This window comes from Polistes canadensis, unplaced genomic scaffold, assembly GCF_001313835.1.
Source record: "Polistes canadensis isolate GaletaPanama2010 unplaced genomic scaffold, ASM131383v1 scaffold_620, whole genome shotgun sequence".
Classification (NCBI taxonomy): Eukaryota; Metazoa; Arthropoda; class Insecta; order Hymenoptera; family Vespidae; genus Polistes; species Polistes canadensis.
The window spans coordinates 7,545-33,513 of record NW_014570167.1 but is presented as its reverse complement, the minus strand read 5'-3'; the positions used below and the strand labels follow the sequence as shown (position 1 = coordinate 33,513).

At 35.3% G+C, this 25,969-nt stretch overlaps 2 protein-coding genes across 4 annotated transcripts in view; one reads left to right on the top strand and one right to left on the bottom strand.

Annotated features, from left to right (window-relative positions):
• Positions 1-1,154: 1,154 nt before the first annotated feature.
• Positions 1,155-25,969, bottom strand: part of LOC106792750 (peripheral plasma membrane protein CASK-like) — a 28,051-nt gene continuing 3,236 nt past the window's right edge. The window contains exons 2-11 of one of the 3 annotated variants that reach the window (XM_014759259.1): positions 18,677-18,789; positions 18,059-18,164; positions 17,102-17,179; positions 15,085-15,263; positions 11,059-11,130; positions 5,173-5,348; positions 4,867-4,989; positions 2,895-3,084; positions 2,656-2,777; positions 1,155-1,364 (exon numbers count right to left, since the gene is read on the bottom strand). In XM_014759259.1, coding sequence (XP_014614745.1) covers positions 1,170-1,364; positions 2,656-2,777; positions 2,895-3,084; positions 4,867-4,989; positions 5,173-5,348; positions 11,059-11,130; positions 15,085-15,263; positions 17,102-17,179; positions 18,059-18,164; positions 18,677-18,789 — 1,354 coding nt within the window. In that variant the 3' untranslated portion in view covers positions 1,155-1,169. Of the gene's footprint in view, positions 1,365-2,655; positions 2,778-2,894; positions 3,085-4,866; positions 4,990-5,172; positions 5,349-9,060; positions 9,148-11,058; positions 11,131-15,084; positions 15,264-17,101; positions 17,180-18,058; positions 18,165-18,676; positions 18,790-25,969 lie in introns of all 3 variants that reach the window. The other 2 variants (XM_014759258.1, XM_014759260.1) reach the window with 2 other exon arrangements.
• Positions 22,944-24,672, top strand: LOC106792751. Its single transcript, XM_014759261.1, has 2 exons — positions 22,944-23,496; positions 23,816-24,672. Exons 1-2 carry the CDS (start codon positions 23,141-23,143, stop codon positions 24,489-24,491), a joined length of 1,032 nt encoding a protein of 343 aa, XP_014614747.1. The 5' UTR covers positions 22,944-23,140; the 3' UTR covers positions 24,492-24,672.

Here is a 25,969-nt window from a genome sequence, read left to right as displayed (position 1 = left end):
GTACGCACCATTTATATTAATCGAAGTAGGGCGCCATATCGATCTTACTGGAAACAGAGTAGAATGCCAAATATCTCGTCGTTTGAAGGACGATTCAACGATACAGTATACTTACACACACACACACACACACACATACACACATATATCTGTTCTCTACAATTCGTTAATTGAGAAAATTTTTTTTTATGTGTAACGGTATTTATCTAAACAGAACGAACGAACTTTAATTTTCTACTACCATTCCTCCATTTCGTCGAGAATCGATCTTCTTCTTCTTCTTCTTCTTCCCCTTTTTGGGAGGGCGGGGATGACTGGGGGAGGGTATCTTTTTTTGTTTGTATTATTTTTTCTGCGTTTCCCTTTTTCTCCAAAGCTCTCTACCTTTCCTGTCTTTCGCGTGGCTTTCTCTTCCATTTCTTTCTTTTTCTTTTTCTCTTCCTCTTCTTCTTTCTCCTCAGCAATCGTAGACTTTAGCTTTCCCGCTAGTTCTATCTCGTTCTCTGTTTCTCTCGTTTTATAACCCTCTCATTCCCTTGAACCCTCTGATCCCTCCTCGCAACGGTAACTACGGGATTTTTAAATGAGAATTTTAACGATCGACCTACATTTCCATGCCCTATTTACGGCGTATCAGAGGCAATGTCAAATTACGAGGTAAATATACTACTAGTCAACCAAAAGGTACTCTTCTTTACATAGATAGGGTGAACGATACAGATATCTTCTCCGATATGCATCAAAGAAAAGTTACGAGAAGTGAAAGGTGTAAGTAGGTACAGATAAGTAACCTATGCGAAACGAACCAATGTAAAGATAAAGTCATCGACAAAATTTTGATCATCCTCTATCTTCTGATTTATGTTCGTTTCGTTTCGTTTCGTTTCGTTGAACGAACTAATTCCTATGAATTGTTACAATTCTCTTGACACGTTGCAGAAAATGATTCAACATATATACTTGAATCATTCAATTTTATTTATATTTATTACGATTGTTAAAATCGTAGATGATATCATTGATACGATTTTGATTACCTATTAACGAAAAAGTTCTAAACAATTAAACATGTTCGGCGATTACATTTGAAAAATATATCGTAGAAAGCGTAATTTCTCGTCATGTTAAGATATCTCCTAAGAATAATAATCGGATAATAATCGAACTTGTTAAGAGGTACTTACCCTCATGTGCGGCTGCATCAAAAGTTCTTGAAGTTCCCGAAGATCGGCCCTATCGATGTTTCGTACCGTCGAGTGTTCAGCTTCCCGAAGGATCTCTTCCACTTCCCGCGCACGTTGAACAGCGTCCGTTTGCGGCGCTCGGCATGGTGTGGGCACGCGACTTGAGATCCTATCGTAAAGCTGAAAACATATTTTATTTACAATCAATTAACCCTGGATAAAAAACGAATGATTTCGTTAAATACAAAGACAAAAATAAAAGAAAAAGTTAAAACACGTTTAAACGAAATCCATCGTATTGTCCGTTTGTTTGTTTTTTTATTATCATCAACGAATTTGAAAAACATGGACCGGCAAGGAAAGATCGAAAATCGTTCGTATATAAATCATTAGATGTTCGAAAAACGATATTAATTATTATTAATTAAAAAAAAAAAAGAAAAACATTGTTTATATATATAAAGAGAGAAAAATCGCAGACCGATTGAACTCACCAAAAGACCAGCGATTTCTAACAAATCGGCGGCCAATTCGGCTTCGCCAAAGAACATTAACTGACAGATATGCATCTTTCGAAGTTGAAACGCGCGATTAAGATGAAGTATCGATCGAGGGATAAGATCATGCCTCCTTTTGTTATGGTCTCGTTAACGTTGCATTAAGTGCAACGTGTTAGACATAGATTAAAAGAGATCGACTGAAAACACCGAGTTTATTCCGCACAACAACAACAATAATGCTCGCGTGTAGATCCGATAACGCGACGACCCCCCCACGATAGTACGTGGGATTTTGTTTATCAGGGCTCCAAGCTCGGCCATCTTGGTAACGTAGCGAGCAGCGCTTGCGCCATTTTCGAAAGTTCAAAGAGGGTGGTACGTACGGGGTAGCTACTTTTTCCCACGGGATTCAAAAGGGAGGAGAAGTAAAGAAAGAGAGAGAGAGAGAGAGAGAGAGGGAGAGAGGGTAAACGGTGGTGAGAACACCGTGAAAGACGGTGGCGCTTCGGGTTGGTTGAGGAAATTTCTGAATCACTTGGTTCCTAGAGTTGAAATCCCGTGAAAATGTAGGGAGTAACTTCATCGACGATACCTTGAATCGATAAGAGAAAGTAGAATAGCGAAAAGTTGACTTTCCCCTTTTACGGTACACACAATCCAAGCCATGGTAAAATTCTCTCTCTCTCTCTCTCTGTTTTACCCCTAGGAAAATGTATTATCTACATTGTTCACAGCCGATTCGATACCTACCCTCTTTGGTATCCACCAGTTTTACCTGGTGAAAATTGGTCGAAAGTGATCATACATAGACACAGATACAGAGACAGAGACACGGTTGTGTTAGCGCTAAATTTGGAATAAATCCGTGAAATCTGTTCCCTTAGTTACGACCTTGTTTCTATCAATAGAAAACTCTCCCCCTGTTTATTACGATCTCATTAGTGTTTGTTATTCGTGTAATAATAGCGTACCTCTAAAATAGCACGAAGGCGATAGTCCTCGACGGCGTTAAGAATTTCACCGCGCGTCAGTCTACCGCTTTCTTGCAATACTTCTATATCGTCGAGCGAATCCAAAATTTCAGCAACAGCTCCTATTACAAACAAACAAAAAAATACAAATATATATATACTATCGATTGATCTAACGTTTGTTTCTTTTTTTTATTTTCATTTTTCAATATCTCATAAATATACCTGTATAAACGTACCTGTAGCCGTTACCTCGTCGTCCCCGACATCGGAAAAACTGTCGCCATTAGTTTCCGAATACGGGGCGTGCCACTTTGTTGAAGACACAGCTGCTTTTACGGCATCCTTCAATTTTCGTCTAGCATTGAATTTTTTAAGTTCTTCTATAGTGTCACCTAAATGTACCCGCGCTGCTCCCTTATCGCGATCCTGTCAAATGAAATAATTTATATGAATATATATAAATATATAAATGATATGTCCTACATAATATATACACACACACACAGTAACCAGACTACTCGAATAATCATTCCTGTTATACAGTTATGAATATTATATGTAATTACTCATATACGTATCTATATTATTATTCATTAAATGTGCGACACCTGTCAAATTTCATTTATTCATTTACCGTACACGTATAGGAAATTGATATATCCCATCCCAGACCCGTTCGTTTATCGAAAAGTTTAATTGTTTGACGTACGTCCTACTCGTTCGCGAACATGTTCGAATACAAATGGAAAGAGATCCTTGAAAATTCGACCAACAAACTTTATGTTTACATCATCTCCGCTTGCACAAGCCCGTTTCCAGCCAAAACGATCAAACTTTAATATTTGGATTAAGTAAAACGAACGATTTGACATATAGGTAAGTAGATATAATAAATAAATACTCGTCTTAGAGAGAATGACACACTGTCGTACATATCATCGATCGGTTGGGTCCGATGTAGCATATTTTACATAGTTGCCTTTGTAATAAGGTGCGTCGTGTCAAGAAGCGGGTGTCCCACTTGGAAGGCAATACTTGCATAATTTTATCGATAAAAGTATAATAATAGAACGTGGGCTTTTATAAAGAAAATGGTGAAAAGTTTTCGCACGAAAATCTCGCCATTTCAAAGAAAAAAGAAAAAGAAATAGAAAAAAAATAAGGAAAAAAAAAAAAAACGTGCTTAGCATTTCACATACGGAACATAAATTTACGCGTACTTACGTATATGAATACATAGATACATACGTACGTAAATACATATATACATACATACATACATACATACATACATAAGTATATAAAATCTACGTAGTTTTCGTTTATAGAGTCGAGCCGAGGAAAAGTAAACGATGAACGTAACGGTTTGCTACGAAGCTGCTGCCCTCGGTAGTTCGTATCAGTGTGGGCGTAGGTAGGCACGTAAGTATATATGTGTGTACATGTGTGTGTATTCCACGAACACGCGGCAGTATGCAAAAAAAAAGAAAATGAGAAAGAAAAAAAAACGTTAAGTGGCGCGGCCAAAGGTATACTTTACTATGGTTATTTTCATTAACCGCTGGAGCTTTGCCCTCACGATAACGATCGATAACCCACTTGCACGTGTATTACATCGATATACACATGGGGGGAGGGGTATACACGTACCGGCGAGTCTTGCTTAGGTCACTGACTAAATACCATACCTCACGCATGGTTATAACATTTGCGCACGCACCCACGTTGCCAAGAAATGGCAGGACAACGATGATGATGATAATAATAATATCTATACCGAAAAAAAGAAATGTCAAAAGTATATGTTACGATCTTACGTTATTATATATTCAAGTAACGAAGGCGTAAAGACAAGATTGGTAAAAAAAAAAAAAAAAAAGAAAAAGGAGAAATTAAAAATACGCGTTGAAACACGAACCAGAGACGGAAAATATAAATCGGCTTTTAAAAAAACACAACCACCCTGTGTAGATTTATTTTCCAAGCAGTAAAGTGTGATCCCTTCGATCGGAATTATTTTTATTTCATCATAGCTCTTTATATAATGTTGCCTGTGCCATAATGATTTATTATCTCTCTCTCTCTCTCTCTCCCTCTCTCTTTCTTTCTCTCTCGTAACATGTCGATGACGTCGATCGTACGTAGAGAACGTTGTGTCGTTCCTAATGGCATCGTCACCAGCCGAGCAAACGTACTGTTGTTACTCACTCTGAGCCATTTATGATTGAGAACTTCTTGAATAGTGATCCTATGATTTACATCCGTCGTTAACATTCTCTGTATGAGATCCTTAGCTGGTTCGCTAATACAGTCCCACAACGGTGTTTCCATCTGCAAATTTAATATAAAATATATCATTGAAAGGAACCATGTCATCTATTTTTCTTCTCATCTTTTTGTTTTATACATATCTTTAAAAATTAATTAATCTCGTTGTGTGTGTGTGCAAAGCCACGAATGTGAGAAAAAACAAAACAAAACAACCAAATAAAAAAAGTTATATGTTGGGTATACCTGAACTCGTCCCCTACAAATTGCGTCCCGTAGCCTTTCGCGAGAACCCATAAATGGAAACGTGCCGGTTAGTAGAACGTGAAGGAGAACACCGGCCGACCAAACGTCACCTGGTTTCCCATATTGTCGACGTTGAATCACTTCCGGTGCCATAAAGTGTGGACATCCAACACGACCTGCGTGATGACCGAGAACTTCATGAGAAAATAATGTGATAGATAGATATGGGGGGGAATGGGGGGGGAAGGGGGGTTGACCGGGTCGTTCGTTTGACCCCATTAAAAGCATAAAAGCGTAGCCGAAAATGATAATGATTGGAAATTTTTTAGCTGTAGATTGGATTTTTTTTTTCTTATTTCTTTTTTTTCTGCGAAGTAAGCTTGAAATGCGTTTTGAATAACGACACTGTTTATTTTTTATAGGGGTTTTTTATTTTGTTTCTCGATATGCATCATGCGCATTAACACAATGACGAATGATTACTCGTCTTATGGAAATCTTATGGGGGGAAGAAAATGATGATAGAATGAATTAGAAAGAAAGAGATAGAGAAAGAGAAAGAGTAAGAAAGAAAGAAAGAAAAGACAGACAGAAAAGGGAAAGAAGGAATTTTAAATGAATCGAAGGTGTTTCATTTTTTTTTTCTATTTGTTTCATCGACCGAAAATATGAGAGAAAAATGAGAATGATGATTAATGAAGAAAAATGATTAGATTGTTAAAAGAAAAGAAAAGAACGAGAATAGTTAATCAAGAAACAATTAAATCGTGTTCTCTCCTCACACTATGCTCGTATTATTAACAAATAATCGAGCTAAATTTCGAGACAATCGACATTGGTTATAATTATCGAATAGGTGACTCGAGCAACTTGGCATGAGTTCGTGTCACAAATTCAGATCGTGAAACCGTAAACAGGACACGTAAAGCGAGCATAAATATGAGACACGGGGTGTCGCAGCTTTGTGCTAAATGATTATGTCCTATAATGCCTGTAAATTAATGCGTAATTCGTATTGAGAAAATATTTTAATATCGTTAAAAAATAATCGTATTAGAGATTCTCTACATTTATACATATATATTATTGTATATTTGTTCGTAAAAAATTCAAATTGGTTCCTAAATGCAATTTAAACGCGTAATTATTCGCGATGAGATTATTTATTCGCGAGAGAACTAACAAATACGTATTATGTATGTATGTATTTGATGTAATATGAAAAGTTGTAACACCGGGTATTTTAATAAATAACGTATAAACGTGTCATTTTCATTTGTACGCGTAAGTTTCACGTTTCGTTGGTAGGTACAGCGACACTGGTTTTGTTCGTAAGAATCATTTTGTTTCTTAAAAGGCCAATTTAGCTCGTTGAAGTAATTAACTCTTGTTAAGACCTTGGCATATGTATGTTCACGGCGGTCGTACTTTTCGCAACATCAAAATGACGTGTGAGAAGTATGAAAGAACAACGTTTCTATTCGTCGTAACTAAACTTACTTTTTTTTTCAAACATAAACGAAATGCAATATGAGCATGAAAATACGATGATTATGAGGATGACGATGATGATGATGATGATGATGATGATTATTATTATGATCATCATTATCATATGAATATATGAGAACGATAATTAGAATTTAATTAAATATAAACGTATACGTTTAATAAATTTAATTACATCTACTACACACCACGCTTTGTGACATAATACTACAAATAGACATTAATATAAAAGTGCAAGGAAGATAATATGTGAAAAGAATCGAATGAAAAGCATGAACAAAAATGTCGACGCTAGAATAAAACGAGGATTTTTCATGAATAACACATTACAACATGCAATGCTTCAAATTCACGACGATCTTTTTCGTATTATTATTCAAAGAAATAAATAAAAAAAAAAAAGATCTGATTGATTCGATAAATTTCAATGCAACGTTGCGCTCGTAACAACAAAACCAACGACGACGATAAGATACGATGCGTTATGCTGTTTTAACGATAAAGCTCTCAAATAGAAATTATTTCTATTTGCTGATATATGTATTAATGAGTTCGATAATTAATTTTTTTCAATCACTGGAATTAATCCGTGCTGATTATATTATATACCTAATTATACCGTTCTCGAATGTTTCAATGATAAAATCGTTCATTTGGATGCACTATACTTTGTACTTTGTAAGGAAATCAAATAATAAAGTATCGATATACATGATATATAGGTATAACATATATACACCTATTTTCAATTATAAATTTCCAACCGAAACATCCACCGAGATCGTATTATATTCCAAAAAGATTGTTCGACAATTACAAAATTATCTTCATTTCTTCCTCATGTAGATTTATATTACACAGTAAGAATAATAATCTTACATCTTGAGATATTATATTCTTAAAATATCTCCTAATTACGTTTTAGTCGAGTCGAGAAGATCATAAGTAGACGAACGAACATAAAAGCCATACAAATATAAACGGACACACAAAGAGACAGGCTAGTCTATTACTACGGACAATGACGGACAATAAACAGTCCCACATTTTTTTTATTCGGACAATTATTATCGATCGATTTCATAATTAATAAAAAGTAATATATGAAACATTTAAAAAAAAATAAAAAATAAAAAGAAGAACAAACAAACTATCGAAGGGTTTATTACTCGAGATACGTACACGCGTATATATGTATATATATATATACATATATATATTACATTTACATGCACGGTATATATCACATGCATTCCCATCCATCGATAGCGCATACCTCTTACTGCACATTTAATAATAAACACGTTATAATGAAAATTATTATAGGAAATAATTGGGACAAAAACGAAGGATTAACGTTGTAATCGGACATAGTAACGAACCCTTCGATTCTTACAAGAATAAATTTATCATTTACATAGGTTTATACTACTACGACGAAGAAGCAGAGCTCGGATCATTCTCGGCGCTACAAAACGGCGTAAACGTCGAAGAACAAACGGAGGAGACTGGGGGGGTTAAACTGAAACTATGGAAAGGGACGTCCTCGATAATTTATTATGGGTACTATTTTCTTTTTTCTTCTTCTTCTTTTTTTTCATTTTCATCTCCAAGTTTTAGGGCAGCTCAACGGCACAATAAATATATATATATATATATAATCTGTCAACTATATGCGGCCTGCACAATGACTTTTACAGGAGGGGAGGGGGGGACACACTACCGCACACAGGTTTCAAATGGAACTTCTATAAATACGCTCGCGATATATAAGTATCTATATATAATATATATATATATATATATATATATATATATAGATATATATATTAGATTTATTAGAGAAGCGGGTATGACCGAACGACACGGGGGTAAAAAAGAAAAGTCCCTTACCAATCATGATGTCAAAAGTATTCGAGAGAAGTATTCGCATTTTTTGTATAAATCGATTTGATAACTTTTATCACGTTCGATAAAGCGAATGACATACTAAAACGAAAAATAAAAATAAAGAAATAAAATAAAATAAAATCAAATAAAAATAAAAATAAATAGAGTACGATACATACGTATAAACTATATATAAATACATATATCCTAATATACGAAACTCTCAAAGTAAGAAAAAAATAATGCCGAATATTACGGAAAAAACGGATCTTTTCCTTTTGATTCTTTTTTTTTTTTATTATTATTATTACGATCGTACGCGCTGTAAAAAAAAAAAAAAGAATCGAATATCGATGTACCACCCGTAAACAAGTGTGGAAATACACTTTTATATTCGCGGGGACATAAATCTTTTTTGTTTTTGTGTCGAATTTCTACCCCCGTGCGTTACGCCACTCTTTTACGGAGATCTTGCAGGCACATCAATACCAATGTTGTCCTCCGTGTCGCTGACTAACGAATCCTCGGCGTCGGTCAGGTCCTCGAAAGGGAAATTGCAGCTCGGGGAGGTCAGCCCTATCGAAACAACACAGAGAGAAAAAAAAGGAGAGGGAATATGTTTACAATCCTTAGGATTATATAACGCATTTTTCACGCAGCCTCTGCTATCGTTCGTCGATTATATTTAACAATTAGAGAAACAGAGATATAGAAATAGAGACAGACAGAGAGAGAGAGATAGAGAGAGAGAGAGAGAGAGAGAGAAAGAGATAGATAGATAGGTAGATAGATAGAGAGAGAAAGAGAGAGAGAGAGAGATGGTTTCATCGAACATCGTCGTTGCTCGTAGAAGACCGACCTGTACGTGATGCGCCGTTCTATCTTTCTTTCTTTTCTTTAACTTTATCCTTTAATATTTTTTTCGCATTTCTTTTTACATTTTTTTTTTTTTTTTTTTTTTTCAACAATTACCGAACGTATACTAGAAAAGAAGATATTTCTTTCTACAGTAAATTTCACTACTTTAACTTTATCCTTTAATATTTTTTTCCCTTTTTTTTTTTCTTTTTTTTTTTTTTTTTTTGTAATATACCGCTCGTATCTAACGTTCTTCGTTTTTTTCATTCGATCGATACGTGGAACACTGTTTCGGTTGTATGTGATAAATATATCCTTCACGATTTATCTTACTTAGTTTTTCCTAGATATTTTCTTTCTCTTTTTTTTTTTTCCTATAAGGTAAAGGATAGTGCAATCATCGAGTAAAGTTATATATAAATATATATGTGACCATTAATTATATGTGAGAGAGAGAGAGAGAGAGAGTGTTAATGATGTATGGACTTATGAAATGCGTTCGAATGTCGCGAACGTTCGCCATAGCGTCGTTCACACGTCTAATGTGTTTTATTTATAATGGTGACACACCGACGATGATATAACTATAATCATACTGACATGAATTACATCGAGACGTTAATCAACATTGAAAGTGAATATAGATCAATGTACGATGGGTGAATGGGTTCGAACGTTTAACGTGTTTAGAACGATTGTATGTTGTAATTTAAAATGTGTATTTGATATGATCAAACGTAAAAGGGGAAAATAATTATGTATAGGATATTCTCAGATGCGTGCTTTAAGAATGCCAATGAGTTCGTTTTAATCATATTAATGAAAAATAAAAAATAAAACTTTTTGCGCGATAACTCGACGAAAAATAGCTCGAAGTTTTTTCTCTTTTCTTTTTCTTCTTTTTCTGTTTCTTCTCTCTTCGTTTCACGGTGAAATTCAAACTGGAACAATAATGTAATGAATAATTTAAGTAACGAAATACGTTGGAATTGTGTATGTACACAAAGAGAGTTTGGCCGTGGCTCAAGTGTTGAATCCCGTTAAAAGAATAAAGACATGAACAAAATGAAATAAGAGAATGCAAGCAGCGGAACAACTTTTTTTCATTCGCCAGAAAAAGGAAAAAAAAACCAACAATTTGTATTTATAGTATATAAACAAATAGCGTATTTTCGTCTCGTATTTGTTCCAAATTTTGGATAAGTGAAAAAGTACAAATTATAAGTTCATTTTAAATAAAAGAATTAATAAGTAAAGATCGTGTTCGTTGAATATGATTTCAAATAAAGCTTCGATCATTAGTGTAAGATTAAACGAGATTTAAACGAAGCTCTTTCTTTTTTCTTTTTTTTTCTTTTCGAACTCATGAACTTCGTTGGCATATTTAAAGCACAGGTTTAGAGAGACACCCTATACAGAAAATGAGTCAACATGACTGATATCGTTGGTACGCGGAAAGCAAGCAAGCAAGCAGTGGCGGCTTCTAGAATACAGTAATGTGATAGGGAGACACGGATCGGGTTAAAATGTAGCATAATACAATCTGGGTTGACGTAATAAGTATGTGTAATATATATGGCGTGATGATACAAGGCTCCAGCGGAAGTGATGATTAAAGGTCAAGCTTACCCTCGCTGTCGGCCTTCAAGTAGAGCTGCCCCTTTGGGCTCAGACACTGCCGATACTCGGTCGTGTAACATTCTGTATTCATTCAAACCAAATTTCAGGTTATCAAATAACTCTCGTAACACAAAAACTTTATTCTCTCCTTGTCTCGTATGTTAACTATAATATAATGGACTATTTTTCTTTCTTTTCTTTTTCTTTTTTTTTTATGACATTAACATAAGATATGCCCGAGGTGTATATGTTCCAAAGTAACGTCATCATTTTTAAGGATAAACGAAGTCAAAGTTTTGTTCAAGTCAAACTTTCATTTTAAGTTGCATTTTTCTTTTTTTCTTTTTCGTTAACTTTCTTATTATTTGTATGGGTATTGAAACTCTCTTGTAAGGAGAAAAAAATCGTAAGGAAGTTGATCTCTCTCGCGATGATAAAGAATATCTACTTCAAACAACTCGGCCCGTAAGTTCGCTTATTAAAGATTTACTTTCGAAAAAGGGCGCGGCGAAGGCTAAGTGTCCTAGTTCGCGAAAACGTTCTCCCATTGGTGCCTGTCCTACTCTTATACTGTCAAATTAGTTCGGAACTCTGAAGATTGTGGATGATGGAAACGGTGCTTGAAGGGATTTACTTCCTTATATTGTCGGCCAAATGTTTCGTACAATAAACTATCGGGCTTTCTCTCTACATCTTAAAAAGAAAACTAACTGTCTACAATAAAATAATAATGAAATGCCCCCCTTTTACGAGAATTTATTTCTCACACAAATATATTAATCTATAAATAAATCACGCGAGTGTGTTAATAAATACACCGATTATTTTGGCTGGAAATGAAATTGGATAAAGGATTATCGTTAATTTAATTAATCACACACGCACACACACACATTTTGATTATATAAGTAATATCATATCGTATATGAACCATGTTATAAAATATATTATTTACAACATTAATATTTTATCTCAACAGATGGATATATTATTTGTTTCATTCATTTTCCTTTAAAACGTTCCGAAAGCTGGCAAGCAATTCGCGATAGAAGGAGTGCCGATCAAAGTGGATTGACCGACATATTAAGGTGCACTCTTTCAACAGCTCTTAACGGCAATACAACGGCAAACGTGTATGTACATATATATATATGTATATAATAATTAAATATATATATGTACGTTACTTATTTCGCGTCGAAAACCCATTAGGATTCCTAAGAAGTAATCGAAATTATAATATAATACATATATATATATATATATATATATATTTCTACGTATTTCACCGCTTCAACGTCGTCTAGGCTTTTTATACAAAAAACACATAGAAATTTGTAATCTACGATCGTTTGATCGTCGTGATATTTATCGTAGAACGGATTTGACTTTCGTTCAACGAAAGAAAAATGCTGCTTCTCCTCCTCCTCCTCCTCTTCCCTTGCCTGGTTCAGATGGTTCGGTTCGATTCGGTTCGATTCTCTTCACGTTGTTGAAAAGCACGCGATATCGAAGCGGTGGAAAAAAATCGTAATAGAGAAATACCAATTGAGGGCTTAATATTAAAGAAGCAGAAAAACTTAGTGTGTCTTTTTAAAAAAGTACAAAATATATATATATAACCGATAAAAGCCGTTGTTGCATTCTGCACACCGAACACTCAGAAATTTTCAATGTGACGACTGCCAATCATCGATCAAGCCAGCCAGCCAATGGGTTCTATCGCAGAACAGGGCATTCCCACAAAGAGAGAAAGAGAAAGAGATAGAGAGAAAGAGAAGAAGAGACCATTGAAAGAGAAAGAGAGAGAGAGAGAGAGAGAGAGAGAATGACAAAGAAAAAAAAAGACAAAAAAAGGAAAGAAACCAAGAGACACACACGTACACGCACTCACGCATATACACACACGCACGCACACATAAAATCGTGTGTTCGCGAGCAATATCTTTGATCGGATCACACATTGTCGGAAATAGAACGAATCGATGCTCAAAAATATTGCATTAGAGGTTCTACAAAGGCACACATTGAATACCATCTTCCAAAGAAAGACCACCGTATATATATATATATATACATACACACACAAACACATATATATATATACGGTGTCGCGCGAACGCGCTTCTTCATGCTCGATTGTTCCGATTATGACCGGTACAGGCCGTCGCGTTAATTACACTGCAATTATGTAACGTAAATGATAACTCGATGCAGAAATTTAACGTCATTTGCTGGCGACGATACCGCCACCCTTTGATCACATTCTATGCATACTACAGGAAGTTTCATTAGCCACGATGATGGTGGCCATAACACGCTCGAGTAAAAGCAAAAGGAAAACAAAACGAAACAAAAAAAAGAGAGGAAAAAAAAATGATTGTTACTTGGAATAAAGTTAATCATCGTAAGCTCAGTTTGTGTGTGTGTGTGTGCCGATACAAACTTATCCAAACTAACCGCTCGTCGTCAACAAAAGAACATATTTCCCGAGTCCTATCGCTTTTACGTCATTTTCTTTCTCTGCTAAATTTTTGAAAACTTTTATTAATGCACAGAGCCCCGAACCGTGGAAAAAGGAGGTCGAACTGGTACAACAACGATATTCGTTAAGGTCGTTATCATAAATAATAAATTCTATTGACCGCGACGACAGAATTCTTTTTACAGGTCAGGAATTAAACAATTTTATCTTCTGGTTGCTTTTTTTTTTTTTTTCTTCTTTTTTATTTTTCCAGCGATTAGACGGTGATAAGGGGAAAGAGAAAAAAAGGGGAAAAAAAGGCGAGTGAATGTTGTTCCTTTCTTTCTTAATTTTTAATATCTATTAAATTATCACACGAGATTAACGGAGCATTCAATGTGTGCGGTTTGTACGTGTACTCCTCCTCTTTCGCGAGATTGGAACGCGAATAAAATAACTTCGATTGAATTATCGCGGAAGTTACGTAAGTGGATGAAACTTGAAAAATAATTAATATCAATGCGGAACTCGATAATATTCGATAATACTTTCCTCGTTACGGAATTGATATTGAATATTGCCTTTCAATATAAAAAAAACCGCTTAAACGTTACGATATATATATATATATATATGTTCGAGTAGCTCAGCTGAGATCCGACTATAATATTAAAAAATAATAAAATATGATAAATATATATTATTAGTAATATAATATTATTTCTTGGGAGAGTGATGTTAAATTAGTATTTACACGACGTTGGCAAGATTAATATAGTTAAAATAAAGGATATAGGGTAGGGGTGGGCGCGATAATGAATTCCACTTCGACGAATCTCTCGTAGATTTTTTTTCCCCCATTTTTCTTTTTTTTTTCTTTCGGTCGTATAAAACGTAATCGAAAAAATTTCATATAATAACAAATCCGATAGACAAAGATTGTCGTTCAACCAAATTGTTTTCCCGTTTCAATGGAAACGCCCGGCAAAAGTGTTTTCTTATGGATAATAAAGATTCTTCCCTGGATTTCCCCCCATTTGATTTTCGTCGAAGGGAAAAAGAAATCTTTGGTGTTTTCAGGAAGAAAAAAAAAATAGGACGAACGGGATTCGCTCGATAGGCATGGCCAATACATTCTTCTTCTACCTTTCCATTCTCGAGAACGAATGGAACTCGAGCAGGAGTCAATACACCCACCAACGTGAGTGGCGTACATAAGTATGCATGTATATGTACGCGTATGTACATGCATCAAGGGAGAATGGAAGTGAATGACACGGGGATGAAAAAGAAAGGGAGGAGAGGAGTGGAGTAGAGTAAAGATTGAAGGGGAAGAAGGGAAGGAAACATGAAAAAAAGAAAAAGGAAAAGAAAGAAAAAGAAAGAGAGAGCCAACGTCGTGCAATTTTCTCCCTAAGGAAGGTAGGAAAGAAAGAGAAAGAGATAGAGAGAGAGAGAGAGAGAGAGATAGATAGATAGATAGAAAGAGAGAGAGAAAGAGAGAGAGTATACATTAGATAGAGAACGTGTGTGCAAACACGGTCGAATCGTAAGAGAAAGATTGAACATACCGACACCGTTTGCTTGCGAGGATGCAGGAAGTTGCACAGCGACACCAAAACCGCGCAGCTTCACCGGCGCAGAATTTTCTTTTCCTGCTAGTAGGGCGCATTGCGGCTTCAAATCACGATGGATTATGTCGTTCTCGTGGCAGTAGCGCAATGCCTCCAGGATTTGTCTCATGTAGTGGCTGGAAAATAGAAGAAGCGAGAGAGATGATGATGCCTGCTTTAGTTTACTTCTTCCTTTGTGAAAATGTGCGCCGCGGGATCATATATATATAGCTAACTCTGTATATTTTCAACCGTTGAAACGCATCCCACCGAGTTAGTATGAGCTCTTTAACCCACTTGCTTTCGACCCTGTCCCCTCCCTGCCTCACCCAGCCCCCTGTCCCCCTCTTTCTTCTATCAACGATTTCGCGCCATTGAACTTTTTCTCTTCAAAATAAGAGATTCTATTATTCTTTTTATTCTTCTTTATTATTATATTATACTTCTTCTTCTTCTACTTCCGTAAATGTTTTTTTTATCATTATATATAGTATATATAGAAATTCGACTTATAAATCAACGGATAAGTATCTGTTTATTAGGATGAATCAAAAGTTCGCGCGTTGAGGATAGTGTAATTTTGTCTAAATCAATAAAATGACTTGAATACGCAAGTGAAATAATATTAATTCGCGCGAATTTTTCATTCAATCCTAATATTTAACAATCTGATTTATTCCGTCAATTGAAAATATAATATATATAACAAAAGGATGTAAAATTTGATTATCAATTGTATTCGTACAGTTCGTTAAAATCATTCGGATCAAATATCTTAAAGAAGTCAAGAAGACAACGAGAAAAGAAGAGATTCGAGATATCTTGGTAGATAAGGACTTATCATAGATGATTTAAAGGATAAGAAAAATTGAAGTCAGTTTCTTCTATTCGTTCTATATCTGTCAGAATATTCGATAAGCATTTTGCCTGAAGCGGAGTCTCGTGTAATCGGCCCTGTCCAGATGAAATATGAACCGTAACTCGTAGTCTAATGCGACACAGAGTAGTCGGTTGTATCGTACTCATTCAACATTAGTCGTACCAGTAGTTAGAGGAGTTTTAATGGGGACCCTTGAGATTACAATCTCACCGGTAGTCAGGATTTTCTCAATGCGAACGACCCCGCCACCGCCACCGTTGAATGTCGGTCCCGATTCTAAGGATGAATTTATCGAAACGAAAGTAAACCTTTGAGTTTTAAATAGAAAAAAAAAAAAAAGAACAAATAAAGTTTCCCCCATTTACATTTAATGAAAAGTACAAAGACCACGCGATAAAAATGACGAATGAGATTGGAACGTGCGGTTTGTTTAATTTGAAAAAAAGGAATCTTTTTTATTATATACGTTTGACAAACGAAATTCAAATCTTTAAACCATCAATTATATTCAACTGGTAAAGGGATAGAATTTTAATCGAAACGAAAAGAATGATGGAGAGGGGAAGAGAGAGTGAGAGAGAGAGAGAAAGAGAGAAAAGACCAAAGAGGATTTTAAACGTCAGTGGAGGATGGGAGATTTTTAATAACTTCCGGAGGACATCCTAGAATATATAGAACATATACATATATGCCGTTCCTAGAAGTATAGATATCTATATATATATATACACATACTAGTGCGTTGGTATGTGCCTATCGTACAGAGTTCGAGAGTTTAACTAAACCGTAGCAACCTTGATTGCAGCGTATTTCTCGTTCATGAAAGTAAAACGACTCGAGCGTAGGAATTTTCATAATAAAGAAAATAATACAAAGAGTACAAAAAAAAGAAAAAAGAAAAAATAAAGAGAGAGAGAGGGAGGGAGGGAAAGCGTACTTGGTAAAAAAAAGAAATGTATCTTTTATAAAAGGAAAAAAAAAGAATTATTGAAACGAAAAAATGTTGTCAGATAATTATGCTTATTCGTCGTTTAATAATAAATTGTTTGAACAATTAAACAATAACGATCGATATATAATCAATTTTGATCTTACCTAGCAACAGCTTCGCTATAGACAAAACCAGCAGTCGCACGTCGAACTACTTCAAAGCACAGATCCGAACCGTCCATACTGAAAGAGAATTGTAATGTTAATACATAATTTATACTATGTCGATTCGTTTTCTCGTGTACCGTTTGTTAATTTATCGTTAAACTTTCCCCACATCGCTTTTAGATAAATCAATGGGAAAGAAAAAAAATAATCATCTATCCGAATATATTACGGAACACACGTTTGAAACATTCATTTCATTCTCGAACACGGATAAATTCCAATTTAAGATCCATTTACTCGTTAATCCCAGTCGCATTTATTTTTCCGACCAAATGCCTATTTATTTGAGATATTTTACAGAATTTAACCGTCTTTGTGTATGTGTTTGTGCGTGTATGTGTATATATGCTGTTTAAACGCGAGAAAAAAAAGGGAATGAAAGTCGTAGGAAACATCTTTGAGATATATAAAGGTACGACTGCTCTGAATGGGGTTGAAAAGCCAGAATTTTTCCTGGAAAGGTTTTTTCTAAAGTGTACGAGAATGAATGAGAAAGAGAAAAAGAAAAGAGAGAGAGAGAGAGAGAAAGAAATTATTACGTGACTCTATCCTTTTCGTTCCCCTCTTTCGCGCAAACTTTGTTCCTTTGAAATACTTTAAAAATTTGCATAGTACTTCAGTTCAACGATATACATCATCCGATGGAGCGAAACATCTATTCCCCTCTCTCTCTCTCTCTCTCTCTCTCCTTTGGCTTTATCAACAACAACGATGATGACAGTCTGATATATTTTTCAAGTCGTTTCCACTTCAAAGTAACGGGAAAAACTTGAAGTTCGCCCAGTTAAAATAATTCTATTCACGAAACGATCGTGAAGAAAAATCGGACAGGTTTATTTCAACACGTTTTACGTTAAGCTCGCGTTAATTTTCATTTTAATTCGATATACTTACTATTCGAATACCATGTAGAGCATACCCTCGGAACTGTAAGTTTCTAGTAGCTCGACGATATGCGGGTGCTTCAACATGTGACATATCGTGGCCTCGCGTTTTAGATCTGCAATAGGAATGATCTATGAGAGAATATTAATTCGATCTAACGTTTACGTTAGATAGGAAAGAAAAAAAAAAGACGATGTCCTCGAGCGAAGCATTGTACGATTTATATAAAGAGAAAAATATCTTACATTAGTCATCATCATTTATGATAATGACAATTTCAATATACATATCTATCTGTTACACGATATCGCATTATATTCGTATCGTTTGTATCGTTCGTTCGTTCGCACAATGCTTGCGACGAATAGACAAGTCGAAGAACTGGAAAAGAGCGAATGCGTGTTCGCGCAATGGGGTAAAACGAGCTTTAAAAGAAGCAGATGTATGAATGTATGTATGTATATATATGTATATACGTAAGTACGTATATATACATAGGGAAAGCCGGCAAAAGGGTCGGGAATAGGGTGAGTGTAGAAAGAGAAGGGAGAAAGGAACACTGTATGTTTCCAACAGTCGGCGGAAATTAATGGCTGAGGCGTACGGATATATCCTGTAGACACTCACCAGCTGTACTCAGGCCCGGACTGGAGGTGAACTTGGCCACGTCGACGATTTTTACAGCGAAAGTCTGCCTGGTCTGTCGGTGAATGCATTTCCGAACGACGCTGAATGGTCCCCTATGACAATGGAAAAGAAAAGACGTAAGCGATAATAATTAAGCACGCTAGGATAGACGAAATCACGTGCCAGGTATAGATAGGTACATACGTACAAACATATTCATATAAACATATATATATATACATAAGTATGTACGTACGTACGTACGTACCTATGGCTAGCCATTATTGAGCCATAAACGAGCCTGTACATCCGCGGCAGACTTGAATTGGAATCAGAGATCGAGCTGTATTAAAGCCAATAACGGTCTAGGCAATCCGACGAACGCTAACCGCGAATGCATTCATCGAATGTGCCGAACCTCGTAATGGTTCGGGCGTTATCAATCATCGTGCTCAACGATGTAGATCTTAAACGCGTCAACGTTGCCAAAACTACAATCTCGATTGTAATTATTTTTTCAATATATGAGCCGTTTATTTTGAAAGTGACATAAGTCACTTTTTTTTTTTTTTAATTGAAAATCAAAAGATACCGTTCAGTTGTAATTGAATGAAAAAGTGACTTATGCACTTTCAACGGTTCATATATATATATATTATAAGGAAACAACGAATGCTGAAGTATAACTGGATCATTATTTTCCTTCAAAGATATATTCGCGTTCTTGTGTTTGATATAGCATTATTACTATTATTATTATTATTAGCATTGGAATTACAACTCCTGATATATAAATCAGTCCCATTCGATAAATAATCCTAGAATAATAATATAATTCGTATCCTATTACTCTCCTCGTATAAAATAAATCAACGAGAGTGATTTCTCTGAGATTGGAAGTTAGAGATCGAGTATATTCGTGCATTGCTTTTCCAACTGTCGGGACTCGATAAAAGCATCATTCGCGAACCGTCTACGAAGGAAATTGATAATACGATGTACGTAAAAATCCTCGTCGTTTTTACGTCAAACGTCTGTCGATAAACGACAAAGCTAAGATATTCGAATATACATCGATTCTTCTCCGGTGAAGAATCGTATCCGTATCTATTCCTGTCCGAGCAACAAGTATTTCTCGAGTATTATTCTATTCAAGAAAAATCTCTAACCCCCCGACATTCGAAGATCTTTGTCAAGAGGATTGGTACGTGGAGTAGACAAAAAAAGAGAGAGAGAAAGAGAGAGAGAGAGAAATTTTCAAAAACGTTACATGTATCTTTAGAAAATCGATAGAAATCGAATGAAAGAACACGCGCGCGCACACACACACTTAAAATACATTTGCACGAGTGAAACCCTCGATAATAATCTGCGCACGCGAACTTGCCGTAAACATTGGCACGTTCGAGGGTCTCATAAATATTCGAGAAGCATGTAAACGAAATAATGTGGCTAATAATCCGTGGTGAACTTTTTTTTTCACAACATTTACATTTTGTTTAACATTACGAAAAAGTTATGAAGGTACATCATCTTTCATATTTTCGGTATTAAAATTTTTGTCTTTTTCTCTCTCTCTCTCTCTCTCTATTTTTCACTCTCTTGTGATACGCCCTTAACATAACAAGAGACTTAATAGGGCAGTCAGCTCGGTGGAGTTACCCTCCTTTCGTAGGAAATTATCGACACCTCTCCTAGTCCGTGCTATGCCGCGAACGATTATCGTTGATTCCTTACACGCCAACAAGCGTTATTATCTTCGGCTTTTTATTTTCTTGATCTTGATAAAATAATAATAATAATAGAACGATAATAGCAAAGGTCATTTTAATTAGGGTCAGAAGGTTGAAGGAAAATCCGATATAACCGGATGTATAGTTATCGTCAAGCAGATGAATAAAATAATCAAAAATTATTATAGAAATATATATATATATTTATAAAAACAATAAAAATTGTCTACGTTTTTTATTATATATATATATGTATGATATAACTTGTTATATTTGATGTATTGACATGAAAATACGTTTAGACACGTTTCAATATGCATTGCTAATGCATCCGAGGTTAAAGTTGGAAAAATAAAGGAGTAAAAGCACGTTGAAATAATACAAACGAAATATATGTGTGTGTATGTGTGTTTCTCTATTCTGGTTTCAAAAAAGAAAATACGATCACTGAAGAATAGTAATACTGACGGGCAGTTGGCAAGATGCCTTAAAAGTTCGCCAAAGAGAATGAAAAATTTTACGAAGAAACTTTTTGCGTATGCATTTTGTTATATAATTTAACACGAATTCTTACAATATGAAAAGCAACACTCGTCATCGTAGACCGAGACGGATATTAACGTTCCGTCTGTTGAGATCAGTTGTTTCCGCATTATTGGACGTTCATAGACATAATAAACGCCCCTCTGACCAGGAATAGGAATGAAAGAAAGGAGATAGGAAATTGACTTCGGTAAATGAGATCGCGAGAGAAAAAGAAAAAAATATAGAAAGAGAGAGAGAGAGAGAGAGAAATTTAGAAATAAATAACATCGCTGACACGAGCTCGTTGGTTTCAGGGATCCGTTTAACCGAGTGAAATAGCACTCAACGTACCCTCCACTTTCCTCTCGAACCTATTCAACCTTTTCCTTTGTACCCCGTGTTCTTGTCGTTTCTCTCTTATCGACTCGTACATGCATCTACTACCATCGTATATTGCGGACAGACGAAGGGAAATATACAAATGCTTAGGGATAACGATTAAAAGAAGAAAACTTGGAGATTATAATACAAAAAAGGAAAAAGAAAATAAAACAAGGGGTAATTTCAGTAAACGTACGTTTCTTATTACGAGAAAATCGTCTAGCAGCAACGATTCGCGTTGCACACAACAACGTTATTTTTCTTTCTATTTTCCTTGACTTTTTTTTCTTTTTTTTAATTTCTTTCTTTCTTTCCATCTTTCTTTCTTTTTTTTTCGTCCGTTTTGTTTATAATCATTCTAGCGCGATAATTACTACGAGAGAGATAAAACGTGAAAAATTCAAGAGATATCCTCTTTTTTTTTTTTTTTTTTTTTTTTTTCTCGTTTTACTCGTAAATGCGCGTAGCTTTCGGTTCGTCGAATTTATTACGAGATAGTTGCCATCCATGAAATAATGAAATTCTCCTCTAACGTCTAAATTTTAAAGTTTCCCGATCCCTTTCAATGTTGAAAGTTTTCGCCACGTGTCTTCACATCGTTGAAACAATGGGAGTGAGTATCCAGTCACGTCTGCCGCGAGATCTTTTTCTTACGTTGCCGTCGAGTGGAGTAACTCGGTTACATGGAGTCAATCTTCTTCCCCTCGCCCCTCGCCCCACCCCCCTCCCTCCTTTTACCGAGTTCAAGTGGATCGAAGTTTTGCCACTTCACTGCGATCAGCTCTACGTTTGTGTCGACCTCGATGCTACTTTCTCGCTACTTCAATGAACAATACCAAATGAATTTCGTCCTTGATGCCTTTTGTTCGATATCTTACATTTTGCATCTTGTTTTTATATATTCGCAAGAGACACGTTCTTCTTCCTTTTGCACCATGCACAAAAATTCGATCATACTTTAGATTATCTAAATATATACGTTAATTGTATTACGTTCAGAATCGATATAATGTTTCCAATAAAAATAATATTAACGCAATCAACGTGATCGATTTTATCTACATGCTATATACGAAATGAAAACTCATCAATCGAGAATTGATAAGACATATGTCTTATTTTTCACGAAAATATATTTTAGATATATTTTTAGATAACCAAGCGCGATCGTTGGAATTTCCTATCAATAATACTTCATCGTAATTATATTATTGTTAATAAAATGTAAAATCATCTATCGTACCGTTAGAGAAGAAAATTATTTACGTAATATATGTAAAAATAATTACACACCTACATTATAATTAATTATCTTTTTTTATTTATCAATGTGTATTCGATAGAGAGAGATAATACAATTTAAAAACAATTTTCCATTAATGACTAATATCTCGGACAACTGTACAAACTCTGATAGGAAATAATAATAATCATTAAACATTAGAAAACAGTATAAAACAGGAGAGACTGATTCGTAATCGCGACAACCGATAAGAGTACGTCTAACCAGTATCATGCTGTGGATCGTGATACACTTTATTAATATTTTATTAGTCGCGGGGAGATCAATCAAGAATGGTGAGAATGAAATATTTGAGATATAAATACGTTTAATAATAATAATACATTTCTATAAGTGAAATTACGTATCTTTTTCTTTTATTTTTCTTTAGAAGATACAATTGATCGAGAATTGTCAGACTACGGTTGTGCCCTGTCCGTAAGATATAAATATGGTGATCTTAAAGAACCACAGCCATTAATTCTAACACGAAATGGTACTGTATCGAATATACTTTATCCCAACCTAAAGGGTACGTTAAAAATGCAAACAGGTCAGTCGATTTATTTGGCATGTCCGGGTGAAACAAATTTTGTGAAAAAAACTAAATACCTTAAGGAAGTTAAAGCTACCTGCGTAAGGAATCAAATGTTTAACGTTAACGGTGAAAATAAAAATTTTTCATCGTTAACGTGTCATCATTTACCGGAAAACATGGCAAGGCGTACGAATTCGTGGTGCTACGACGATAAAAGTGCTCACGTTGAAATTGGTTTCAATTTGACTACCGGTTTCCTTCGCATAATAGAACTATGTCGCAATGAACAAACCTATAATACGTATTACACGAAATTTAGGATGACGAAATGGATCGATGGATACCAGAGAAGTTATCCAAGGTAAACGACCAATAACGATTTTATTTGCAAATAGAAACAGAAAAAAAATATGCGGGTTAACGTTATAAAGTAAAACACGCGAATATCTACTATCTGCTAGAGGGTAGAAACGGGAACGATAAACGATAGGAACACGTTCGGTATGTACATTTTTTTTCTCCTAGGAATATTTTATTTCCTTTTAAACGTAGAACGACGAATATACTCGAACTGAGAGTAAAGGAAAACTTCAGAAAAAGTATGAAAATTCGATTTGGCCGGCTGTCACATTTCCCTAGTCGTAATTTCATTGATAATTATTGATAATCTTGTTTTCCAGACCGTGGAAATGGACGGCTGGAGATTATTTCGGAAAGATAGATATTAACGGGCAATACGTTTACGAGAGGCAACTTCAAACACTTGCGAAACTTTTGAATTCGACCGAATTGGCTAAGTCCCATTTAAATAAGACAGTACAGTTTCTGAGTCGCGGACATTTGGCGGCAAAATCTGATTTCGTTTACGGTGCTTTGCAATCGTCGACATTTTGGTTTTTGAACGCGGCGCCTCAATGGATGTCTTTCAATTCTGGCAATTGGAACGAGCTCGAATCGAACGTCAAAAAGTTCGCATCTAATCGTTCTTTAGATCTCGATGTTTATACGGGTGTACACGGTCAAATGACCATGCCGAATAATCATGGCAAACAACAAGATATATATCTCTACGTCAATGGCACAACCAAAGCTGTTCCCGTCCCCAAATTCTATTGGAAAATAATCCACGATCCACAAAGTAAGAAAGGTACCGCATTCGTCGGTTTGAATCATCCCTTTATCAAGTCGATCACGGAAGACATCTACATATGCAAGGATATCAGCTCGACGATCAAATGGCTCACCTGGAAACCTAAAGATATCAAAAGTGGTATCTCCTATGCGTGTACAGTCGACGATCTACGTAAGGCAGTACCGACTATTCCTAAATTTCAAACGTTCGGCGTTTTAATCTAAGAATCGATAGGAATCATTTTTCAGAATATATGAATACTTCCTAAAAAGTATTAAACTAAAGAGTATGTCTACTCTATTAGTTACGTTCGATTATTTCCTTTGATCTTTGACACGTGCCGATTATTTCCTTGGTTAACGACCTGCTTGACCTACAAATCTAATTATTCTTTTTCGATCTTATTATTATTACCATTATTAACTACGTAAATTTGGAATAAAAATTTGTAAATCAATTTATATTGTATTATCTCGCACATGCGTCGCGTCTAATCGCGATAATTATTTAGACCAAGGGGAATAAAAAGTTGATTCAGCTGATATCGTAGCGGTACGTGATTTAAAAGGTTCCTCAGTTATTATCGTTCATGCGAAGAAGACACTTACAATGTGATGTGCGCTACTGTACGATCAACTAATCGTTATGACTTATTATTTATCGAATTACGTATATATCAATTAATTTTGAAACAATAATTGTACTAGGAATAACAATTAATTTTGCGTGCTGTTTGTTCGGAAAGGGGGGAAGAAAATGATGACACTTAAGGTAACAAAACAAAAAAAAATAAAAGAAAAATAAAAGAAAAATAATACAAACAACATCATTCGTAGTTCGTTTGTTTTATCTCCGAAATAATTGTACCTTTTCTATTGACGTTAGATCTATCAGCACCGGTTTGTGTCGTTTCATGCTTGGCAGCTTACCAAAGCGAGCTCACAGAAAAGTAACTATGCGTCGTTCGTCGTCTTTTGCGATAAAGAGTTATTAACGATGAACCGATTGGCAAGTTTGTATAACGATACCGCGATAATGCTTTCTCGAGCCAAAGATGAGCTTCTTCTCTAGACTCTACGGGTATACCGGATAAACGAGACGTTTCGTATTGACGTCAGAAGAAATCGATTTGTTACGTCGAAAGCTGAAAAAGCTTCGCTACTACGCTTGCTTCGAACGTTTCGATAGTATACATATATATATACATACATACATATTACTGTTACGTATTCCTTTTAAATACGCAAGATCGCATGAAAAATTTGAAAACTATGATCGTAAAAGATAAAAAGTAAAAGGAAGAAATCAAGAAACGAAAATAGAATAATAAAGAAAATAGAACGATCTTGATAACGTGTTCTTCTATTCCCAAAGAATACTAAATCCGATGGAAAAGAGATAGCCTTATAGCGTGCAATTAAGTTCAAGGACAAATTCCACGAGGAAGTATTTGCCCTGAGTTTTGAAGAACGCGTATTCTATATGACCCTTTGCAAGAATTACCAAGACGAGAGAGAAAGGGGGAAAGAGGGAAGATAGAGGGAAAAAGAGAAGAAAAGTAGGACGAGCATCGTAAAAGCGGTACATGCTTAGCCGTACCTCGTTTTATACGTGTCGACATTGAGATTTTGCCTCGTCACTATTACAATCCTCGGATTTTCTGGGATTCTCTATCTCTATCTCTCTCTCTCTCTCTCTCTCT